The 23,136-nt window shown below is 44.7% G+C and overlaps 1 protein-coding gene across 3 annotated transcripts in view; it reads right to left on the reverse strand.

Annotated features, from left to right (window-relative positions):
* The window catches only part of LOC139389979 (PDZ domain-containing protein 2-like), a 238,085-nt gene extending 216,137 nt beyond the window's left edge, over window positions 1-21,948 (reverse strand). For all 3 annotated transcript variants that reach the window (XM_071137044.1, XM_071137043.1, XM_071137045.1), the window contains exons 1-2: window positions 21,499-21,948; window positions 20,771-21,288 (exon numbers count right to left, since the gene is read on the reverse strand). In XM_071137044.1, the coding sequence (XP_070993145.1) occupies window positions 20,771-21,288; window positions 21,499-21,645 (665 nt within the window). In that variant the 5' untranslated portion in view covers window positions 21,646-21,948. The remainder of the gene's footprint in view (window positions 1-20,770; window positions 21,289-21,498) is intronic.
* Between the last annotated feature and the right edge of the window lie 1,188 nt (window positions 21,949-23,136).

The raw sequence follows: 23,136 nt of genomic DNA on the forward strand, positions 1-23,136 counted from the left end.
GCGCTAGAGTCACACGCTACTACTATCTATACCTCTGTCTGGTCTGAACCTATACTGCCCCCTGTCAGAGCAGTGAAGGTATTGCAGACAACTGAAATGTATCATTTAAATACTAGTCTCTGCCAGTCCTCAACAACCGGATGTTCCGGTTTTCAGAGGAAATGCAAAAAAAAAAGCCTGTGACCTGGAATTCTGCTTTTGGACCTTAACTCCTCCTCCACAATTTCTGGATTGGTTGAACACTGCAGAAGAGACCCTCCCCCAAACAGTTTTTTTTCTTTCTAGCCAAGACCAGTATATAGGGGATGTTAGTGAGGTGTAATACTGAGTACAACTCGGGATAACCGGTAATACAAAAGTGATTGATTAGATATTTTATTGATCTAATGTTTAAATACCAATCACATTACACATTTAGTAATGACAGAATGCATTTTAAACTTCATGTGCAGTAATACTTTTTTGTATGACGTAATATGACTTTGGGGCGGCAGGCCTAGTGGTTAGAGTGTAGAGGCGGCAGGTAGCCTAGTGGTTAGAGTGTAGAGGTGGCAGGTAGCCTAGTGGTTAGAGTGTAGAGGTGGCAGGTAGCCTAGTGGTTAGAGTGTAGAGGCGGCAGGTAGCCTAGTGGTTAGAGTGTAGAGGCGGCAGGTAGGCTAGTGGTTAGAGGCAGGTAGCCTAGTGGTTAGAGTGTAGAGGAGGCAGGTAGCCTAGTGGTTAGAGTGTAGAGGCGGCAGGTAGCCTAGTGGTTAGAGTGTAGAGGCGGCAGGTAGCCTAGTGGTTAGAGTGTAGAGGTGGCAGGTAGCCTAGTGGTTAGAGTGTAGAGGCGGCAGGTAGGCTAGTGGTTAGAGGCAGGTAGCCTAGTGGTTAGAGTGTAGAGGAGGCAGGTAGCCTAGTGGTTAGAGTGTAGAGGCGGCAGGTAGCCTAGTGGTTAGAGTGTAGAGGCGGCAGGTAGCCTAGTGGTTAGAGTGTAGAGGCGGCAGGTAGCCTAGTGGTTAGAGTGTAGAGGAGGCAGGTAGCCTAGAGGTTAGAGGCAGGTAGCCTAGTGGTTAGAGGCAGGTAGAATAGTGGTTAGAGTGTTGGGTCAGTAACCAGCAGGTAGCCTAGTGGTTAGAGGCAGGTAGCCTAGTGGTTAGAGGCAGGTAGTCTAGTGGTTAGAGCGTTGGACTAGTAACCAGCAGGTAGCCTAGTGGTTAGAGCGTTGGACCAGTAACCAGCAGGTAGCCTAGTGTTTAGAGGCAGGTAGCCTAGTGGTTAGAGGCAGGTAGCCTAGTGGTTAGAGGCAGGTAGCCTAGTGGTTAGAGTGTTGGACTAGTAACCAGCAGGTAGCCTAGTGGTTAGAGTGTTGGACTAGTAACCAGCAGGTAGCCTAGTGGTTAGAGCGTTGGACTAGTAACCAGCAGGTAGCCTAGTGGTTAGAGTGTTGGACTAGCAACCAGCAGGTAGCCTAGTGGTTAGAGCGTTGGACTAGTAACCAGCAGGTAGCCTAGTGGTTAGAGGCAGGTAGCCTAGTGGTTAGAGGCAGGTAGCCTAGTGGTTAGAGTGTTGGACTAGTAACCAGCAGGTAGCCTAGTGGTTAGAGTGTTGGACTAGTAACCAGCAGGTAGCCTAGTGGTTAGAGCGTTGGACTAGTAACCAGCAGGTAGCCTAGTGGTTAGAGTGTTGGACTAGCAACCAGCAGGTAGCCTAGTGGTTAGAGTGTTGGACTAGTAACCAGCAGGTAGCCTAGTGGTTAGAGACAGGTAGCCTAGTGGTTAGAGCGTTGGGCCAGTAACCGAAAGGTTGCTAGATCAAATCCCTGAGCTGACAAGGTAAAAATCTGTCATTCTGCCTCTGAACAGGCCGTCATTATAAATAAGAATTTGTTCTCATCTGACTTGGCCTAGTTAAAGAAAGGTTCAAGAAAAAATACAATTATTTGATCAATAGTGGGAAAAAAAGGTATTAACGATAAATAATTAAATTAAGACAGCACTTCTAAAATACTATTTTGATTACGGCACAAATGAAAATGTGGCAGTGAACTGATGTTTCAGCATTGTGTCAATGAAGAGTTCAGCGTTCGACTAGCCACATGTGCACGCACATGCACAGTTACAAGCCTGCTAGAGTTAGTGGCAGGTGGACGAGCAATTTCTACCGTCGTATTACAGATGAAGCCTGACCTGGAATGTGAAGCTAACTGAAGCTGGCTAGCGTTAGAAACCCCAGAGTAGATCTAGCTTCCTACGTAGTATACCCCTCGGGTGTTCTGTCACAGACAGACACTCTGAAGATGTCTCTGATGATCTGCTGATAACACACCTAATTAATAGTAAACGTGGGAGGGGCTATCAAAATCAATTTCTGACAATATAGGTTTGTTATGACTGAGTTTCAGAGACAGATTACTGAGGGATGTACAGCCAAACACCAACTCTGGACCAGCTAAACAACAACTCTTTCAAATATAATAGAACTATCTATTTTCACCTCCCCCCTCAACATGACCCCGTCATAATGTCCTGTCCACATAACAAATATTCCTAATGTAACATCCCCTATTCAGTGACATTCCTATTGTAACATCCCCTATTCAGTGACATTCCTATTGTAACATCCCCTATTCAGTGACATTCCTAATGTAACATCCCCTATTCAGTGACATTCCTAATGTAACATCCCCTATTCAGTGACATTCCTATTGTAACATCCCCTATACAGTGACATTAATAATGTAACATCCCCTATTCAGTGGCATTCCTAATATAACATCCCCTATTCAGTGACATTCATAATGTATCATCCCCTATTCAGTGACATTCCTATTGTAACATCCCCTATTCAGTGACATTCCTATTGTAACATCCCCTATTCAGTGACATTCCTAATGTAACATCCCCTATTCAGTGACATTCCTATTGTAACATCCCCTATTCAGTGACATTCCTAATGTAACATCCCCTATTCAGTGACATTCCTATTGTAACATCCCCTATTCAGTGACATTCATAATGTATCATCCCCTATTCAGTGACATTCCTATTGTAACATCCCCTATTCAGTGACATTCATAATGTATCATCCCCTATTCAGTGACATTCCTATTGTAACATCCCCTATTCAGTGACATTCCTATTGTAACATCCCCTATACAGTGACATTAATAATGTAACATCCCCTATTCAGTGACATTCCTATTGTAACATCCCCTATTCAGTGACATTCATAATGTATCATCCCCTATTCAGTGGCATTCCTAATATAACATCCACTATTCAGTTACATTCTTATTGTAACATCCCCTATTCAGTGGTATTCCTAATATAACATCCCCGATTCAGTGACATTCCTATTGTAACATCCCCTATTCAGTGACATTCATAATGTAACATCCCCTATTCAGTGGCATTCCTATTGTAACATCCCCTATTCAGTGACATTCATAATTTAACATCCCCTATTCAGCGACATTCCTAATGTAACATCCCCTATTCAGTGACATTCCTAATGTAACATCCCCTATACAGTGACATTAATAATGTAACATCCCCTATTCAGTGACATTCATAATTTAACATCCCCTATTCAGCGACATTCCTAATGTAACATCCCCTATTCAGTGACATTCCTAATGTAACATCCCCTATTCAGTGGCATTCCTATTGTAACATCCCCTATTCAGTGACATTCATAATTTAACATCCCCTATTCAGCGACATTCCTAATGTAACATCCCCTATTCAGCGACATTCCTAATGTAACATCCCCTATACAGTGACATTCCTAATGTAACATCCCCTATTCAGTGGCAGGTCTCATCTTTCTCAGAGACGGACCATCTCATTCATCACATTCAACCCATCTATTGTTTTCTTAGATGCATGTCTGTGGCCTGAGCCTGACCTCATAATCTCTTATAAAGCTAATAATAAGACATTATAAAGACTCATATGCTTATAACAAGTAATCAAGTATTATACCTGCAGGCTTTACGTAGTCTTACCCACAATTCAACTGGTTTTCTACTGGCCTCTGCTATTGTCAACCACCTTGGTTTCTACTGGTATATACTGTACCCATTTCCAATGGATTCTTGACCATTTTTCCCCCCCAATCACATTCTACTGTTCTATACACAGATCTACAGGTCTCTACTACTACACTGCCAGTGTCTCCCTTCACTACGTCTTTAACCAAAGCAGTCTGGGTATGCATTCCTCAGATTCCATGGCCGAGGTTCCAGGGACAGTGGCATCATTCATAACTCTCACTCTTTACAGTACATTAAAGCCAGCCGGGGAAAAAATGGGTTTAATTTAATAAGTTAACAAATGTATGACCCAAATAGCACAGCAATCATTAAGAACTGTTTGGTGGACATGTTTACAATAACAGTCAGTGCAGCAACAACTTTTGAGACAAAAGCAATTTCTTGAAAGAGTTCATTGGATAATTATTATTATTATTATTATTGATCATTGTTTGTGTTGTTTGAGCAGTTTGCTCTGTTTACAGTTTAACTAGAGCAAAAACCTGTGGGAGAGTGGGAGACGACTGTTGGCGACTCAGCAGCAGTATCTTTGAATGACCATCTGTTAGTGCCACCTAGTGGACACTGTTAAAACAACAACCCAATTGCAACCATTCACTGTAGAAGGTATATTATCCATCCAACACAACACAGTAGCGCAAAACTCTAATGTAGGCTCTACCCCAACAATCTAACAACATCTACAGGTTCAGAGGAGGAGTAAATGTAGAAGAGAAGATCGTGGGATGATTCATAGGACTGAGTCCCTATGGGCCCTGGACAAAAGTAGTGCACTAAATAGGGAATAGGACCCTGGACAAAAGTCGTGCACTAAATAGGGAATAGGGCCCTGGACAAAAGTAGTGCACTAAATAGAGAATAGGGTGCCATTTGGGATGATTCATAATGGGAGTTATGGCCCACCATCACCTGAGATAAAGAACAATTTACAACCATCGCCTGAGATGAAGACCCAATTACAACCATCACCTGAGATAAAGATCCAATTACAACCATCACCTGAGATAAAGACCCAATTACAACCATCACCTGAGATAAAGATCCAATTAACACCATCACCTGAGATAAAGAACCAATTACAACCATCACCTGAGATAAAGACCCAATTACAACCATCACCTGAGATAAAGACCCAATTACAACCATCACCTGAGATAAAGATCCAATTACAACCATCACCTGAGATAAAGAACCAATTACAACCATCACCTGAGATAAAGATCCAATTAACACCATCACCTGAGATAAAGAACCAATCACAACCATCACCTGAGATAAAGAACCAATCACAACCATCACCTGAGATAAAGATCCAATTACAACCATCACCTGAGATAAAGACCCAATTAACACCATCACCTGAGATGAAGACCCAATTAACACCATCACCTGAGATAAAGAACCAATTACAACCATCACCTGAGATAAAGATCCAATTAACACCATCACCTGAGATAAAGAACCAATCACAACCATCACCTGAGATAAAGAACCAATCACAACCATCACCTGAGATGAAGACCCAATTAACACCATCACCTGAGATGAAGACCCAATTAACACCATCACCTGAGATGAAGACCCAATTAACACCATCACCTGAGATGAAGACCCAATTACAACCATCACCTGAGATGAAGACCCAATTAACACCATCACCTGAGATAAAGAACCAATTACAACCATCACCTGAGATAAAGATCCAATTAACACCATCACCTGAGATGAAGACCCAATTACAACCATCACCTGAGATGAAGACCCAATTAACACCATCACCTGAGATGAAGACCCAATTAACACCATCACTTGAGATAAAGAACCAATTACAACCATCACCTGAGATAAAGACCCAATTAACACCATCACCTGAGATAAAGAACCAATTACAACCATCACCTGAGATAAAGATCCAATTACAACCATCACCTGAGATAAAGAACCAATTAGAAACCTAAACTAGAATAAAGATCCTAATATAACCCTCACCTAGAATAAAGATCCTGTTATACCCTCACCTAGAATAAAGATCCTGTTATACCCTCACCTAAAATAAAGATCCTATTATAACCCTCACCTAGAATAAAGATCCTATTATAACCCTCACCTAGAATAAAGATAATATTATAACCCTCACCTAGAATAAAGATCCTATTATAACCCTCACCTAGAATAAAGATCCTATTATAACCCTCACCTAGAATAAAGATCCTATTATAACCCTCACCTAGAATAAAGATCCTATTATAACCCTCACCTAGAATAAAGATCCTATTATAACCCTCACCTAGAATAAAGATAATATTATAACCCTCACCTAGAATAAAGATCCTATTATAACCCTCACCTAGAATAAAGATCCTATTATAACCCTCACCTAGAATAAAGATCCTATTATAACCCTCACCTAGAATAAAGATCCTATTATAACCCTCACCTAGAATAAAGATCCTATTATAACCCTCACCTAGAATAAAGATCCTATTATAACCCTCACCTAGAATAAAGATCCTATTATAACCCTCACCTAGAATAAAGATCCTGTTATAATCCTGAGATAAAGATCCTATTATAACCCTCACCTAGAATAAAGATCCTATTATAACCCTCACCTAGAATAAAGATCCTATTATAACCCTCACCTAGAATAAAGATCCTGTTATAATCCTGAGATAAAGATCCTATTATAACTTCATAAAGAGATCCTATAACTTCATAAAGAGATCCTATAACTTCATAAAGAGATCCTATTATAACTTCATAAAGATATCCTCTTTGAAGGACAGACTTACAGAGTTCCAGTTCCAGAGGTACAGCATCTTGGAGAACATATATGCTCTGTCTGTCTGTGGTAAACACCTTAAGAGATATGGTATGGGACCTGTTAGTTAGTTTTGATTTAGCCTACATTCCATTTTCTGCTCTCAGAATTCATCAAATTCCTACCTCAAAGACGGATACAGAGAGAGAGAGAGACAGAGACGAGACCATGTCACTATTATTCGAGTCACAAGGTCTGAGTCTCAAGTAAAACTCGAGTCGAGTACAAGTCGTGCATTCTAAGAGCAAGTCAAGTGGAGTCACAAGTTTTCAAGTAAAAAAATATGCATCTATACAGGAAACGACTTGTGGAACTACAAATCGTTGTCTATTTATTGAGGCTACCAGACAGCCCTTTTCGTGATTTCGCCTACAACCCATTTTGATGATGTAATTGTAAAATAGGGCCCTTGTAGCAGCCGTTAAGGGCACGACACCAGCAGAAGGCAAGGCAGGTTGACGTGCTCAGAGTGTACATTTATTTACAGATCTTGGTGATCCGATGGTGAAATCGCCATATTCGTTAAGCAATAAGGCCCGAGGGGGTGTGGTATATGGCCAATATACCACAGCTTAGGGCTGTTATTATGCACAATGCAACGTGGAGTGATAGGACACAGCCCTTAGCCGTGGTATATTGGCCATATACCACAAACCCACAATGATGCCTTATTGCTATTATAACCTGGTGACCAACGTAATTAGAGTGGTAAAAATACATGTTTTGTCATACCCGTGGTATATACGGTCTGATATACCACGGCTTTCAGCCAATCAGCATTCAGGGCTCGAACCACCCAGTTTATAACACAAAATATACAAGTAGATTGACCAAATATACACGAGTCCAAAGAAGACTGTATCAGGCCTACGCTGTCTTATCTGAACAGACACAGGTAGAGGGCCAGACTGTATCAGGCCTACGCTGTCTTATCTGAACAGACACAGGTAGAGGGCCAGACTGTATCAGGCCTACGCTGTCTTATCTGAACAGACACAGGTAGAGGGCCAGACAGTATAAGGCCTACGCTGTCTTATCTGAACAGACACAGGTAGAGGGCCAGACAGTATAAGGCCTACGCTGTCTTATCTGAACAGACACAGGTAGAGGGCCAGACTGTATCAGGCCTACGCTGTCTTATCTGAACAGACACAGGTAGAGGGCCAGACAGTATCAGGCCTACGCTGTCTTATCTGAACAGACACAGGTAGAGGGCCAGACTGTATCAGGCCTACGCTGTCTTATCTGAACAGACACAGGTAGAGGGCCAGACAGTATCAGGCCTACGCTGTCTTATCTGAACAGACACAGGTAGAGGGCCAGACTGTATCAGGCCTACGCTGTCTTATCTGAACAGACACAGGTAGAGGGCCAGACTGTACAGGCTCCCCTTGAGAAACCAAATATAATCTAACAGGTAGAGCCAATCAGCATTCAGGGCTCGAACCACCCAGTTTATAACACAAAATATACAAGTAGATTGACCAAATATACACGAGTCCAAAGAAGACCTACATAATATAAGCACCCCAGGACCATACAATTATTATTTTTATTTTTTTACCTTTATTTAACTGGGCAAGTCAGTTAAGAACAAATGACTTATTTACAATGACGGCCTACCAAAAGGCAAAAGGCCTCCTGGGGGGACTGACGGGGGCCTGGGATTAAAATAAATAAATAAAATATAAATATAGGACAAAACACTACATGAAGAGAGACATAAGACAACAACACAGCATGGTAGCAACACATGACAACACAGCATGGTAGCAACAGAACATGGTAGCAGCACAAAACATGGTAGCAGCACAAAACATGGTACAGCCATTGTTGGGCACAGACAACAGCACAAAGGGCAAGAAGGTAGAGACAACAATACATCACGAGAAGCAGACGAAAACTGTCAGTAAGAGTGTCCATGATTGAGTCTTTGACTGAAGAGATTGAGATAAAGTTGTCCAGTTTGAGTGTTTGTTGCAGCGACTGGAACTTATAACCAATAAACTGATTTTACAATGTAAAAGGCCATTTCCACATCCATTGGTACATTCCTCTTAATCAGATATGTTGATTATTAATGATATTTCAACATCATGCATACACGGAACAATCATTTTTCTCCTATTCAACGTTCTGACTCCAAAGCGTGTTGCGCAGGCCACGTAGCCTATTTCTATACGCACTGAGACGCGCACGGTCCTCTACGCGCAGCAGGGACACACGGAACGCAGACACACGGAACGCAGACATAACCCTGGAAATGTGAACAAACGAAACCAGACATTGAATTAAATGAACAGAACTTCTACCTCATGAGTCTTGAGAATGTTCATGTCCACCGAGTAAGAAATGGTTGGCTAAATAAAATAAAATGTATCGTAGCAAACCTATCAAACATGAAACATACAATGTGGACATGTGGCAATGAACGGTACGGGAATGGAGTGATTAAACGCCAGGAATTATTGTAGTATTATATGGAATATATATTTACGACATATGGCCTATGCTTTTTAAATGTGTCAAAGCAACGGCAAACATTTCAATAAGACACAAATAAATAAAACACTCCACTTGGCGGGAAGTTTGGAGAGCGGAAGTGAAGAGCCGCGCGCCTGTGACGCGTCTTCATCACCTCAGTAATAATAAAATGTAACAACGAATTCCAAATGCAAGGGTCATACATTAAGTAAATGATCAACGTCCAATCATTTGATACATACCAAAAACACCAGTAGGCCTATGTTAGTAATTGTTGCCCCATCGCTGGTGAGCTTTCAACGTAACAGTTAATATTATTGATCACCAAACCATTTTTGGAGCTGCATATTTATTTTATGGCAATTGTACCCAGTGGTGTAAAGTACTTAAGTAAAAAATACTTTAAAGTACTACTTTAAGGAGTTTTTTTTTTTGGGGGGGGGGGGTATCTTTACTTTACTATTTATATTTTGAATACTTTTACTTCACAAAATGTCTAATGAAAATAATTTACTTTTATCTCCCATACATTTTCTCAGGACACCCAAAAGTACATGTTACATTTTGAATACTTAGCAGGACAGGAAAATGGTCCAATTCACAAATTTATCAAGAGAACATCCCTGGTCATCCCTACTGCCTCTGATCTGGAGGACTCACTAGACAGAGAACATCCCTGGTCATCCCTACTGCCTCTGATCTGGAGGACTCACTAAACAGAGAACATCCCTGGTCATCCCTACTGCCTCTGATCTGGAGGACTCACTAAACAGAGAACATCCCTGGTCATCCTTACTGCCTCTGATCTGGAGGACTCACTAAACAGAGAACATCCCTGGTCATCCCTACTGTCTCTGATCTGGAGGACTCACTAAACAGAGAACATCCCTGGTCATCCCTACTGCCTCTGATCTGGAGGACTCACTAAACCTGCCTCTGATCTGGAGGACTCACTAAACAGAAATGCTTAGTTTTTATATTATGTCTACGTTTTGGAGAGTGCCCCTGGCTATAGGTTAAAAAAAATAACATATGTGCTGTCTGGTTTGCATAATATAAGGAATTTTAAATGATTTATTCATTTCTGTGTACAGCTATAGTATGATACAGAGGGAGAGCAGGATGAGTCTAGACTACCATTCTATAGGCTGGCTCAGTAGCCCACAGTAACATTCCAGTCGGACTACTGTAGACTCTCACTTTCCATTGGGCAGTTGAAGGGAACTAGCACTTCCTATGTAATCACCCCCATAAAGCCGATCATAGAAAGGAATTTAATTCGGGGCCTCAGCAGAGCAGCCAGACAGTAAAACCTGCCAATCCGGCTTGGGAACGACAGCTTTAATCCACTACCCATCTGGGACCCACAGACAGACAACGACTTGGTAAATCAAAAGAAAAAAGGATCTTTGTTTTCTCTGTAATACTACTTGCCACTTAGCACTTTTACGAGGTTGGCTTTAACCCAGATCGGTTCTCAATCTCCCAACCTCATTACTAACTACCAACAAGCCATTTGATGAAGTTGGCTTTAGCCCAGATCGGTTCCCAATCTCCCAACCTCATTACTAACTACCAACAAGCCATTTGATGAAGTTGGCTTTAACCCAGATCGGTTCTCAATCTCCCAACCTCATTACTAACTACCAACAAGCCATTTGATGAAGTTGGCTTTAACCCAGATCGGTTCTCAATCTCCCAACCTCATTACTAACTACCAACAAGCCATTTGATGAAGTTGGCTTTAGCCCAGATCGGTTCCCAATCTCCCAACCTCATTACTAACTACCAACAAGCCATTTGACGAGGTTGGCTTTAGCCCAGATTGGTTCCCATTCTCCCAACAACACTGAAAAAAAAGGCATTGGTCCAATGTTTCATGAGCTGAAATAAAATATCCCAGAAATGTTTCATACTTCATTAGGCAAATGCTCCCCTTCGATGGCCACTGGCACGCTGGAGAAGTTTGTTCTTCACGGATGAATTGCGGTTTCAACTGTACCAGACAGATGGCAGACAGCGTGTGTGGCTTTGTGCCCCATGGTGGCAGTAGAGTTATGGTATGGGCAGACATAAAATACGGACAACGAACACAACTGAATTTTATCAATAGCAATTTCAATGCACAGAGATACTGTGACGAGATCCTGAGGCCCATTGTCGTGCCATTCAACCGCTGCCATCACCTCATGTTCAGCATGATAATGCACGGCCCCATGTTGTAAGGATCTGTACACAATTCCTGGAAGCTGAAAATGTCCCAGTTCTTCCATGGCCTGCGTCCTCACCAGACATGTCACCCATTGAGCATGTTTGGGATGCTCTGGATTGACGTGTACGACAACGTGTTCCAGTTCCCGCAAATATCCAGCAACTTCGCACAACAATTGAAGAGGGTTGAATTTTTTTTTAAATGTATTTGGAAATACACTTGGAAAGTTTTTTGAAACACTCAAATACACTCCCATGCATTTAGCCCAGGTATTTGAAAATAGTATTTTGCAAATACTAATTAAAATACTAAAATAAAATGACTTGTTTTTTGGACTGTATATTTGAGACCTGTGAACCCAGGTCTGAAACCAATAACCACTGGATCATCAAGGCCACTTTTCTCTCCCTCTCTTCCCATAGCTCCATCCAACACTTGTATTTCTGTACGCCCGATCCAAACCCGCTGATCAATCGCCTTGCAGGCACTGATAGACCATTATACCCTGGCAGCATAGGCCGTCTTAGCCTGGGAATCAGTCACACTTTAACTTTCAGATGAATATCTGCCTGCGGTCCCCCGTCTGTCTGCCCCACACCACAATGACTAAGAAAAGCATCAGATGATTAAACAACATTATTCAATCTGAGAGCTAGGGTTTGTATCTTTTATACAAGTCTCTAATTCTTTCCCTCGGAAGGCAAAGTTTTGCGCCCTGAATGGCACCATATTCCCTATATAGTGCACTACTTTTGACCAGGGCCCTATAGGGAATAAGGTGCAGTTTGGGACACAAGATAAGTCACCACTATGTGGGCAGGCAGAGTTACCGCTCCTACTGGTTGTGGGAAAAAGGAGAAGAGTGTTTTTTCACAGGTCCATGAGAAAAGAGCCAGCTCACAACTTCCTCGTCCTCCTGGTATAGTTAGTCTCACAGCCCGGGAAAAAGTCTGATATCCCTCCTTACAACTTTCCCTCGCCAACGTTTTCTTTTTCTCTTTCTGTCTGTCTTTCGCACTCTCCCATTTCTCTTCCTTACTTTCTCACAGCCCGGGGAACAGTCGGATAACCCTCTCTCCAAATGTCTCTCCCTTCTCCAACTTTTAGTTTCTCTCTTTCTGTCCGTCTTTCACACTCTCCCTTTTCTCTTTCTTACTTTCAAACGAGAGAGAAAAGAAGAGAGACATCAGACATAGCCTAAAGAATCCTAGTTCAAACATCTAGTAATAGTACTCCGACAGGCTCTTATCCCTAGACTGACAGTACTAGTACTCCGACAGGCTCTTATCCCTAGACTGACAGTACTGGTACTCAGACAGGCTCTTATCCCTAGACTGACAGTGCTGGTACTCTGACAGGCTCTTATCCCTAGACTGACAGTACTGGTACTCAGACAGGCTCTTATCCCTAGACTGACAGTACTAGTACTCCGACAGGCTCTTATCCCTAGACTGACAGTACTGGTACTCAGACAGGCTATTATCCCTAGACTGACAGTACTAGTACTCAGACAGGCTCTTATCCCTAGACTGACAGTACTAGTACTCAGACAGGCTCTTATCCCTAGACTGACAGTACTGGTACTCAGACAGGCTCTTATCCCTAGACTGACAGTACTAGTACTCCGACAGGCTCTTATCCCTAGACTGACAGTACTGGTACTCCGACAGGCTCTTATCCCTAGACTGACAGTACTAGTACTCCGACAGGCTTTTATCCCTAGACTGACAGTGCTGGTACTCCGACAGGCTTTTATCCCTAGACTGACAGTGCTGGTACTCCGACAGGCTCTTATCCCTAGACTGACAGTACTGGTACTCAGACAGGCTCTTATCCCTAGACTGACAGTACTGGTACTCCGACAGGCTCTTATCCCTAGACTGACAGTACTGGTACTCCGACAGGCTTTTATCCCTAGACTGACAGGACTAGTACTCCGACAGGCTCTTATCCCTAGACTGACAGTACTGGTACTCAGACAGGCTCTTATCCCTAGACTGACAGTGCTGGTACTCAGACAGGCTCTTATCCCTAGACTGACAGTGCTGGTACTCCGACAGGCTTTTATCCCTAGACTGACAGGACTAGTACTCCGACAGGCTCTTATCCCTAGACTGACAGTACTGGTACTCAGACAGGCTCTTATCCCTAGACTGACAGTGCTGGTACTCCGACAGGCTTTTATCCCTAGACTGACAGTACTGGTACTCAGACAGGCTTTTATCCCTAGACTGACAGTACTGGTACTCAGACAGGCTCTTATCCCTAGACTGACAGTACTAGTACTCCGACAGGCTTTTATCCCTAGACTGACAGTACTGGTACTCAGACAGGCTCTTATCCCTAGACTGACAGTACTAGTACTCCGACAGGCTCTTATCCCTAGACTGACAGTACTGGTACTCAGACAGGCTTTTATCCCTAGACTGACAGTACTGGTACTCAGACAGGCTCTTATCCCTAGACTGACAGTACTAGTACTCCGACAGGCTTTTATCCCTAGACTGACAGGACTAGTACTCCGACAGGCTCTTATCCCTAGACTGACAGTACTGGTACTCAGACAGGCTTTTATCCCTAGACTGACAGTACTGGTACTCAGACAGGCTCTTATCCCTAGACTGACAGTACTAGTACTCAGACAGGCTCTTATCCCTAGACTGACAGTACTGGTACTCCGACAGGCTTTTATCCCTAGACTGACAGTGCTGTTACTCAGACAGGCTCTTATCCCTAGACTGACAGTACTGGTACTCCGACAGGCTTTTATCCCTAGACTGACAGTGCTGGTACTCCGACAGGCTTTTATCCCTAGACTGACAGTACTGGTACTCAGACAGGCTTTTATCCCTAGACTGACAGTACTGGTACTCAGACAGGCTCTTATGCCTAGACTGACAGTACTGGTACTCAGACAGACTCTTATCCCTAGACTGACAGTACTGGTACTCCGACAGGCTCTTATCCCTAGACTGACAGTACTGGTACTCAGACAGGCTTTTATCCCTAGACTGACAGTGCTGGTACTCCGACAGGCTTTTATCCCTAGACTGACAGTGCTGGTACTCCGACAGGCTTTTATCCCTAGACTGACAGTGCTGGTACTCCGACAGGCTCTTATCCCTAGACTGACAGTACTGGTACTCAGACAGGCTCTTATCCCTAGACTGACAGTACTGGTACTCAGACAGGCTCTTATCCCTAGACTGACAGTGCTGGTACTCCGACAGGCTCTTATCCCTAGACTGACAGTACTAGTACTCCGACAGGCTCTTATCCCTAGACTGACAGTACTAGTACTCCGACAGGCTCTTATCCCTAGACTGACAGTGCTGGTACTCCGACAGGCTTTTATCCCTAGACTGACAGTGCTGGTACTCCGACAGGCTCTTATCCCTAGACTGACAGTACTGGTACTCCGACAGGCTCTTATCCCTAGACTGACAGTACTGGTACTCCGACAGGCTTTTATCCCTAGACTGACAGTGCTGGTACTCCGACAGCCTCTTATCCCTAGACTGACAGTACTGGTACTCCGACAGGCTCTTATCCCTAGACTGACAGTACTGGTACTCCGACAGGCTTTTATCCCTAGACTGACAGTGCTGGTACTCCGACAGGCTCTTATCCCTAGACTGACAGTACTGGTACTCCGACAGGCTCTTATCCCTAGACTGACAGTACTAGTACTCCGACAGGCTCTTATCCCTAGACTGACAGTACTGGTACTCCGACAGGCTTTTATCCCTAGACTATCAGTACTGGTACTCCGACAGGCTTTTATCCCTAGACTGACAGTACTAGTACTCCGACAGGCTTTTATCCCTAGACTGACAGTACTGGTACTCCGACAGGCTCTTATCCCTAGACTGACAGTACTAGTACTCCGACAGGCTTTTATCCCTAGACTGACAGTACTGGTACTCCGACAGGCTCTTATCCCTAGACTGACAGTACTGGTACTCCGACAGGCTTTTATCCCTAGACTGACAGTACTAGTACTCCGACAGGCTTTTATCCCTAGACTGACAGTACTGGTACTCCGACAGGCTCTTATCCCTAGACTGACAGTACTAGTACTCCGACAGGCTTTTATCCCTAGACTGACAGTACTGGTACTCCGACAGGCTTTTATCCCTAGACTGACAGTACTGGTACTCCGACAGGCTCTTATCCCTAGACTGACAGTACTGGTACTCCGACAGGCTCTTATCCCTAGACTGACAGGACTAGTACTCAGACAGGCTCTTATCCCTAGACTGACAGTACTAGTACTACGACAGGCTTTTATCCCTAGACTGACAGTACTGGTACTCCGACAGGCTCTTATCCCTAGACTGACAGTACTAGTACTCCGACAGGCTCTTATCCCTAGACTGACAGTACTGGTACTCAGACAGGCTTTTATCCCAAGACTGACAGTACTGGTACTCAGACAGGCTCTTATCCCTAGACTGACAGTACTAGTACTCCGACAGGCTTTTATCCCTAGACTGACAGTACTGGTACTCCGACAGGCTCTTATCCCTAGACTGACAGGACTAGTACTCAGACAGGCTTTTATCCCAAGACTGACAGTACTGGTACTCAGACAGGCTCTTATCCCTAGACTGACAGTACTAGTACTCCGACAGGCTCGTATCCCTAGACTGACAGGACTAGTACTCCGACAGGCTTTTATCCCTAGACTGACAGTACTGGTACTCAGACAGGCTTTTATCCCTAGACTGACAGGACTGGTACTCAGACAGGCTCTTATCCCTAGACTGACAGTACTGGTACTCAGACAGGCTTTTACCCCTAGACCAACAGAGCAGCAGAGGGTTGGGGGTTGGTTGGCTGAAGTTTCACCTGCAAAGATGTTGATGAAAGTTCATGGAAAGTATATGGAAAGTATATGGAAGTATATGAAAGTATATGAAAGTATATGGAAGTATATGGAAGTATATGAAAGTATATGAAAGTATATGGAAGTATATGGAAGTATATGGAAGTATATGAACGTATATGAAAGTATATGAAAGTATATGGAAGTATATGAAAGTATATGGAAGTATATGAAAGTATATGGATTGGTCCTAAAACATTTTCTACTTTTACATCTCTTGTCCTCCAAAACAGCATGAAACCATCCTTCTCCACTAACCACACATATTACACTCTACCAGAGCCTCTTGGAGAAAAACCATTGAGCTATTTTCAATCCAGTTCCCTCACACAGCTGTATGGGAAGGAAGAAAGGAAGGAAGGAAGGAAGGAAGGGAGGGGAGTGAGTGAGGGAGGGAGGGAGGGAGGGAGGGAGGGAGGGAGGGAGGGAAGGAAGGAAGGAAGGAAGGAAGGAAAAAAGGAAGGAAAAAAGGAAGGAAAAAAGGAAGGAAGGAAGGAAGGAAGGAAGGAAGGAAGGAAGGAAGGAAAAAAGGAAAAAAGGAAGGAAGGAAGGAAGGAAGGAAGAAAGGAAGGAAGGAAGGAAGGAAGGAAGGAAGGAAGGAAGGAAAAAAGGAAAAAAGGAAGGAAAAAAGGAAAAAAGGAAGGAAGGAAGGAAGGAAGGAAGTCTAGCAGCTAGCTATCTAAACTTGAAGTTGGCTGTCACTCTCACTCAGATATCATATTAAAAGCTGCAAGCATTTCTCTCCACACTATGGCAAAATGTGGAGAATTGCGGGAAATTAACCCCAACTCGCAAGAGCCTGAGTGCATGTGTGGCTGTGGATTTAATTTCACCTTTATTTAACCAGGTAGGCTAGTTGAGAACAAGTTCTCATTTACAACTGCGACCTGGCCTGGATGTGGGTATGCAGACCCGTGAGTCACTGTGGCAAGTTTCCAGAGAAACTGAATCACAGAGCATGGCATCTATAGCCTCTATCCCTGGTCTAGGTTTCTAGAACGCAAGTGTTGTAGGACAGGCGGTAGTCAAGTACTATTTCAGAAGGTCTGGACGGACACATGCGTGTGAATAACTAAACCCCCCACCTCGCAACTCGGATCCAGATATTGCCATTGATCGGCATAGAAACAAACCCCCCCCCCCCCCCCCCCACCCACCCACCTCGCGACCCGGATCAACTATTGAGTGCGAATACTTTAGGGCTCTCTCCCTCTCTCACTCCCTCCCTCTCTCCCTCTCTCCTTCCCTCTCTCCCTCACAGACACGCAACCTCCTTTTGATGCCATGTCACATGATGCCAGTCTAACGAAGCCTGACTTGACACACACACACACACACACACACACACACACAATTCCAAGAATGCTGCTCATCAGCAGATACAGTTTATATTGCATGGAATGATAATGTGATGTTGCCAGTCAGGACATGGAATGATAATGTGATGTTCCAGTCAGGACATGGAATGATAATGTGATGTTCCAGTCAGGACATGGAATGATAATGTGATGTTCCAATCAGGACATGGAATGATAATGTGATGTTGCCAGTCAGGACATGGAATGATAATGTGATGTTCCAGTCAGGACATGGAATGATAATGTGATGTTGCCAGTCAGGACATGAAATGATAATGTGATGTTCCAGTCAGGACATGAAATGATAATGTGATGTTCCAGTCAGGACATGAAATGATAATGTGATGTTCCAGTCAGGACATGGAATGATAATGTGATGTTGCCAGTCAGGACATGGAATGATAATGTGATGTTCCAGTCAGGACATGGAATGATAATGTGATGTTCCAGTCAGGACATGGAATGATAATGTGATGTTCCAGTCAGGACATGGAATGATAATGTGCTGTTCCAGTCAGGACATGGAATGATAATGTGATGTTCCAATCAGGACATGGAATGATAATGTGCTGTTCCAGTCAGGACATGGAATGATAATGTGATGTTCCAATCAGGACATGAAATGATAATGTGATGTTGCCAGTCAGGACATGAAATGATAATGTGATGTTCCAGTCAGGAAATGAAATGATAATGTGATGTTCCAATCAGGACATGGAATGATAATGTGATGTTCCAATCAGGACATGGAATGATAACGTGATGTTGCCAGTCAGGACATGGAATGATAATGTGATGTTCCAATCAGGACATGAAATGATAATGTGATGTTCCAATCAGGACATGAAATGATAATGTGATGTTCCAATCAGGACATGAAATGATAATGTGATGTTCCAATCAGGACATGGAATGATAATGTGATGTTCCAATCAGGACATGGAATGATAATGTGATGTTGCCAGTCAGGACATGGAATGATAATGTGATGTTCCAGTCAGGACATGGAATGATAATGTGATGTTGCCAGTCAGGACATGGAATGATAATGTGATGTTCCAGTCAGGACATGGAATGATAATGTGATGTTCCAGTCAGGACATGGAATGATAATGTGATGTTCCAATCAGGACATGGAATGATAATGTGATGTTGCCAGTCAGGACATGGAATGATAATGTGATGTTGCCAGTCAGGACATGAAATGATAATGTGATGTTCCAGTCAGGACATGAAATGATAATGTGATGTTCCAGTCAGGACATGAAATGATAATGTGATGTTCCAGTCAGGACATGGAATGATAATGTGATGTTGCCAGTCAGGACATGGAATGATAATGTGATGTTCCAGTCAGGACATGGAATGATAATGTGATGTTCCAGTCAGGACATGGAATGATAATGTGATGTTCCAGTCAGGACATGGAATGATAATGTGCTGTTCCAGTCAGGACATGGAATGATAATGTGATGTTCCAATCAGGACATGGAATGATAACGTGATGTTGCCAGTCAGGACATGGAATGATAATGTGATGTTCCAATCAGGACATGAAATGATAATGTGATGTTCCAATCAGGACATGAAATGATAATGTGATGTTCCAATCAGGACATGAAATGATAATGTGATGTTCCAATCAGGACATGGAATGATAATGTGATGTTCCAATCAGGACATGGAATGATAATGTGATGTTGCCAGTCAGGACATGGAATGATAATGTGATGTTCCAATCAGGACATGGAATGATAATGTGATCAGTCAGATGTCCAGTTGCTTTATGAAATTAAACCTCTATTTCCAGCATCTATCTTTCTGTCATGGTAATACTCTTCGTGGTCAAGCCAGTGTTGACTCTAACATGGAACCTTGGACTTGCTGTCAAGTCTTCTTATAACGGGACCGAAACATGTCGTTTTTCACACTATATTCCCCTCATTTCCTCAGATGTGTGTTCAGAAGTACAGAGACATGGCTGGCCTCCCTCCCTCTCTTCCTCCTCCCTCCCTTCCCTCCCTCTCTTCCTCCTCCCCCCCTTCCCTTCCTCTCTTCCTCCTCCCTCCCTTCCCTCTCTTCCTCCTCCCTCCCACCCTTCCCTCCCTCCCTCTCTTCCTCACTCCCTCTCTTCCTCCTCCCTCCCTCCCTCTGTTCCTCCTCACTCACTTCCCTCCCTCTCTTCCTCCTCCCTCCCTTCCCTTCCTCTCTTCCTCCTCCCTCCCTTCCCTTCCTCCTCCCTCCCTTCCCTCCCTTCCCTCCCTCCCTCCCTCTCTTCCTCCCTCCCTCTCTTCCTCCTCTCTTCCTCCTCCCTCCCTCCCTCTCTTCCTCATCCCTCCCTTCCCTCTCTTCCTCCCTCACTCCCTCTCTTCCTCCCTCCCTCCCTCTCTTCCTCCTCCCTCCCTTCCCTCTCTTCCTCCCTCCCTCTCATCCTCCTCACTCCCTTCCCTTCCTTCCTCCCTCCCTCTCATCCTCCTCACTCCCTTCCCTTCCTCTCTTCCTCCTCCCTCCCTCCCTTCCCTCTCTCTCTCTCTCCCTCCCTCCCTCTCTCCCTCCCTCCCTCTCTCTCTCTTTCTCCCTCCCTCCCTCCCTCCCTCCCTCCTTCCCTCGCTCCCTCCCTCCCTCTCTCCCTCCCAGTCTCCAGTAGTTGTCATGTGTCCAATAGACTCTCTCTCTCTTCACTGCCAACGAACCACAGAGTCTGCCTGGCCAAACACACTGAGGGCATTTGTCTGCTCTAAACTATGTCATGTTAGACAGCTCCCTAGCAGCCATACTGGCACGACGTGGATGGTAAAACTGTGCCTCTGACAGTGTGTGAGAAGAAAACACCTATAGTTCCTACAGGTTTTCACTGCAGTGAGTTGATCCAACAACCTCCAGGCCTCTGTGGTTGAGTGGGAGTGTGCAGCAACATACACATTATTCATGATGATTGAGATGCATTACAATCATTAGAAAAGGCTCCTCCTACCTGGCTCCCGTGACGTCGACGCCCACCATCAGCTGACCGTTGAGTGACAGCAGCTCGTCTCGTAGTTTAATTCTACCGCACTTCGCCGCGGGACTTCTCTTCCTCACCTCCGTTACCCAGATACACCCCACGTCCAACACGGGTCCCTGATCCCCCTTCCTCCTCCTCCTCCTTCTCCCTCCTCCCTTCTTCCTGTCCTCCCCCTCCGGATCCCCGAATATAGGGATGTTACCGAAACTGAGTCCCAGCTCTGCCCCGTCCCCCTCTCGCTTGGTGAGGCACACGGCTCGCACCTCCGCATCCACACCTCCACACGGTGTCGTGGGTCGGAGGGCGGTGCTCTGGATCTCTCCTTCCTCTGTGAAGTTGAGCTGAATGTATTCCATCAGCTTCTGTGTAGCGGCCTGGCATAGAGACATGTCTTCTCTGGTACCTCTGCAGCCGCCGCTGTTGACCGTGCTGCCACCGACCGTGCTGCCACCGACCGTGCTGCAGGCATCCTCCTCGTGTTCTGACTCCTGGGATACAGTTGGAGTTACCAACAATGGATTGAAGTATCACTCCACAATATTACAGAGACTGACAATAGATCATACAGATTTCAGAACCACATTGTGGACCACCGATAGACTTTAGAGAAACAATCACAGTAGGCACTCGTAGTACAGTATGTCATTGATGTCAGCTATAAGAAATGACATCACCCACACGTGTATGCAAAAACAGACCTGGTACGAGTCCTGGTCTGGGTCTCTGCTGGTGGTGGACTGCTGGTCTGGGTCTCCATAGTGGTCCTCGTACCTGGTCTGGGCCACCAGGAGCCAGTCCTCCAGTAGATGGATGTGGCTCAGGGCGTTCTCCTGGGTGATGGGCATCGTGGCTGGGGCTGGGCCGGACCAGAGCCCCCCTGCATCCTGGGTCGATGGGCCCCTCTAGAGGCACCGGGGCTGGGAAGGGGTGTGGGAGTAAGGCTGATAACTGTTAATACAATTCCAAACACAGGAAGCTTTGTGGACTGAAGCTGCCTCCATCTCTAGCGATGGTGTTTGAAGACTTCGGGCGTCAGAGGAGCGAGAATCGAGGAGTGTGTGTGTCTGCCACATTTCCCCCTTTCAGTAACGCCCCGGTCATGATGTCATCACCCAGAAACAAAACCAGAGCTGTCAGGGAAGTGTGTGTGTGTGTGTGTGTGTGCGTGTGTGTGTGTGTGTGTGTGTGCGTGTGTGTGCGTGTGTGTGCGTGTGTGTGTCGTGGTCTCGGCTCCTTACACTCTGAGGGGTAACTGGAGAGAGAGTAGGGCCATTATCCGCTTGGCTGGCAGGATTCCGGACCAGGCAGGGTAAAAATATCTGATAACCGAGACTGACGAGGGAGAGGGTGTGTGTGTCTGCACTGACACACACACACACTGGGGGAAGCGTTGGGCTCAGGCGCCATTCACCTACAGAGAAAAGCAGAAAAGTCTACATCAGAGAAGTTGTAGTAATGCCAAAGAGGGTCCTGGTCAAAGATAATGCAGTCTGTAGAGAAGAGGGTTCCATTTGAGGCTTTATTACACACACACACACACACACGCACACACACACAGTACACACACACACACACACACACACACACACACACACACAGTGTTCCAGACTTGAGATCATGTAGGCAATTTCCATCTAAAAAGACCCATGAGCACCAACGTGTGAAGTTCACTGGATCACATCACATTTGGTGTAAAATGAAAGCTAAGAGTCTATATTTTTTGGCGGTCTGAGACACGGCATTGCATTGCTGAGGCCCTGACCGGGAGCCCCAAAGGCCCAGCGCTGTCCCGGTTAGCTACAGTGATTCCTTGTGGAGGGCCTAGTGCCTGCAAGTTGATTTCGAACAGTGTTTCCTTCGACACATTGGTACGGCTGACTTTCTGGCTAAGCAGTGTGTTAAGAAGTAACGCGGATTGGCGGGTCATGTCTCAGCCTTCGCCTCGTACACAACTGGATGAGGTAGTACACAACTGGATGACGTAGTACACAACTGGATGACGTAGTACACAATTGGATGACATAGTACACAACTGGATGATGTAGTACACAATTGGATGACATAGTACACAACTGGATGACATAGTACACAACTGGATGACATAGTACACAACTGGATGATGTAGTACACAATTGGATGACGTAGTACACAACTGGATGAGGTAGTACACAACTGGATGACGTAGTACACAACTGGATGACATAGTACACAATTGGATGACGTAGTACACAACTGGATGAGGTAGTACACAACTGGATGACGTAGTACACAACTGGATGACATAGTACACAATTGGATGACGTAGTACACAACTGGATGACGTAGTACACCAAAAA

Source organism: Oncorhynchus clarkii, chromosome 30 (genome assembly GCF_045791955.1).
Source record: "Oncorhynchus clarkii lewisi isolate Uvic-CL-2024 chromosome 30, UVic_Ocla_1.0, whole genome shotgun sequence".
NCBI classification, from domain to species: Eukaryota; Metazoa; Chordata; class Actinopteri; order Salmoniformes; family Salmonidae; genus Oncorhynchus; species Oncorhynchus clarkii.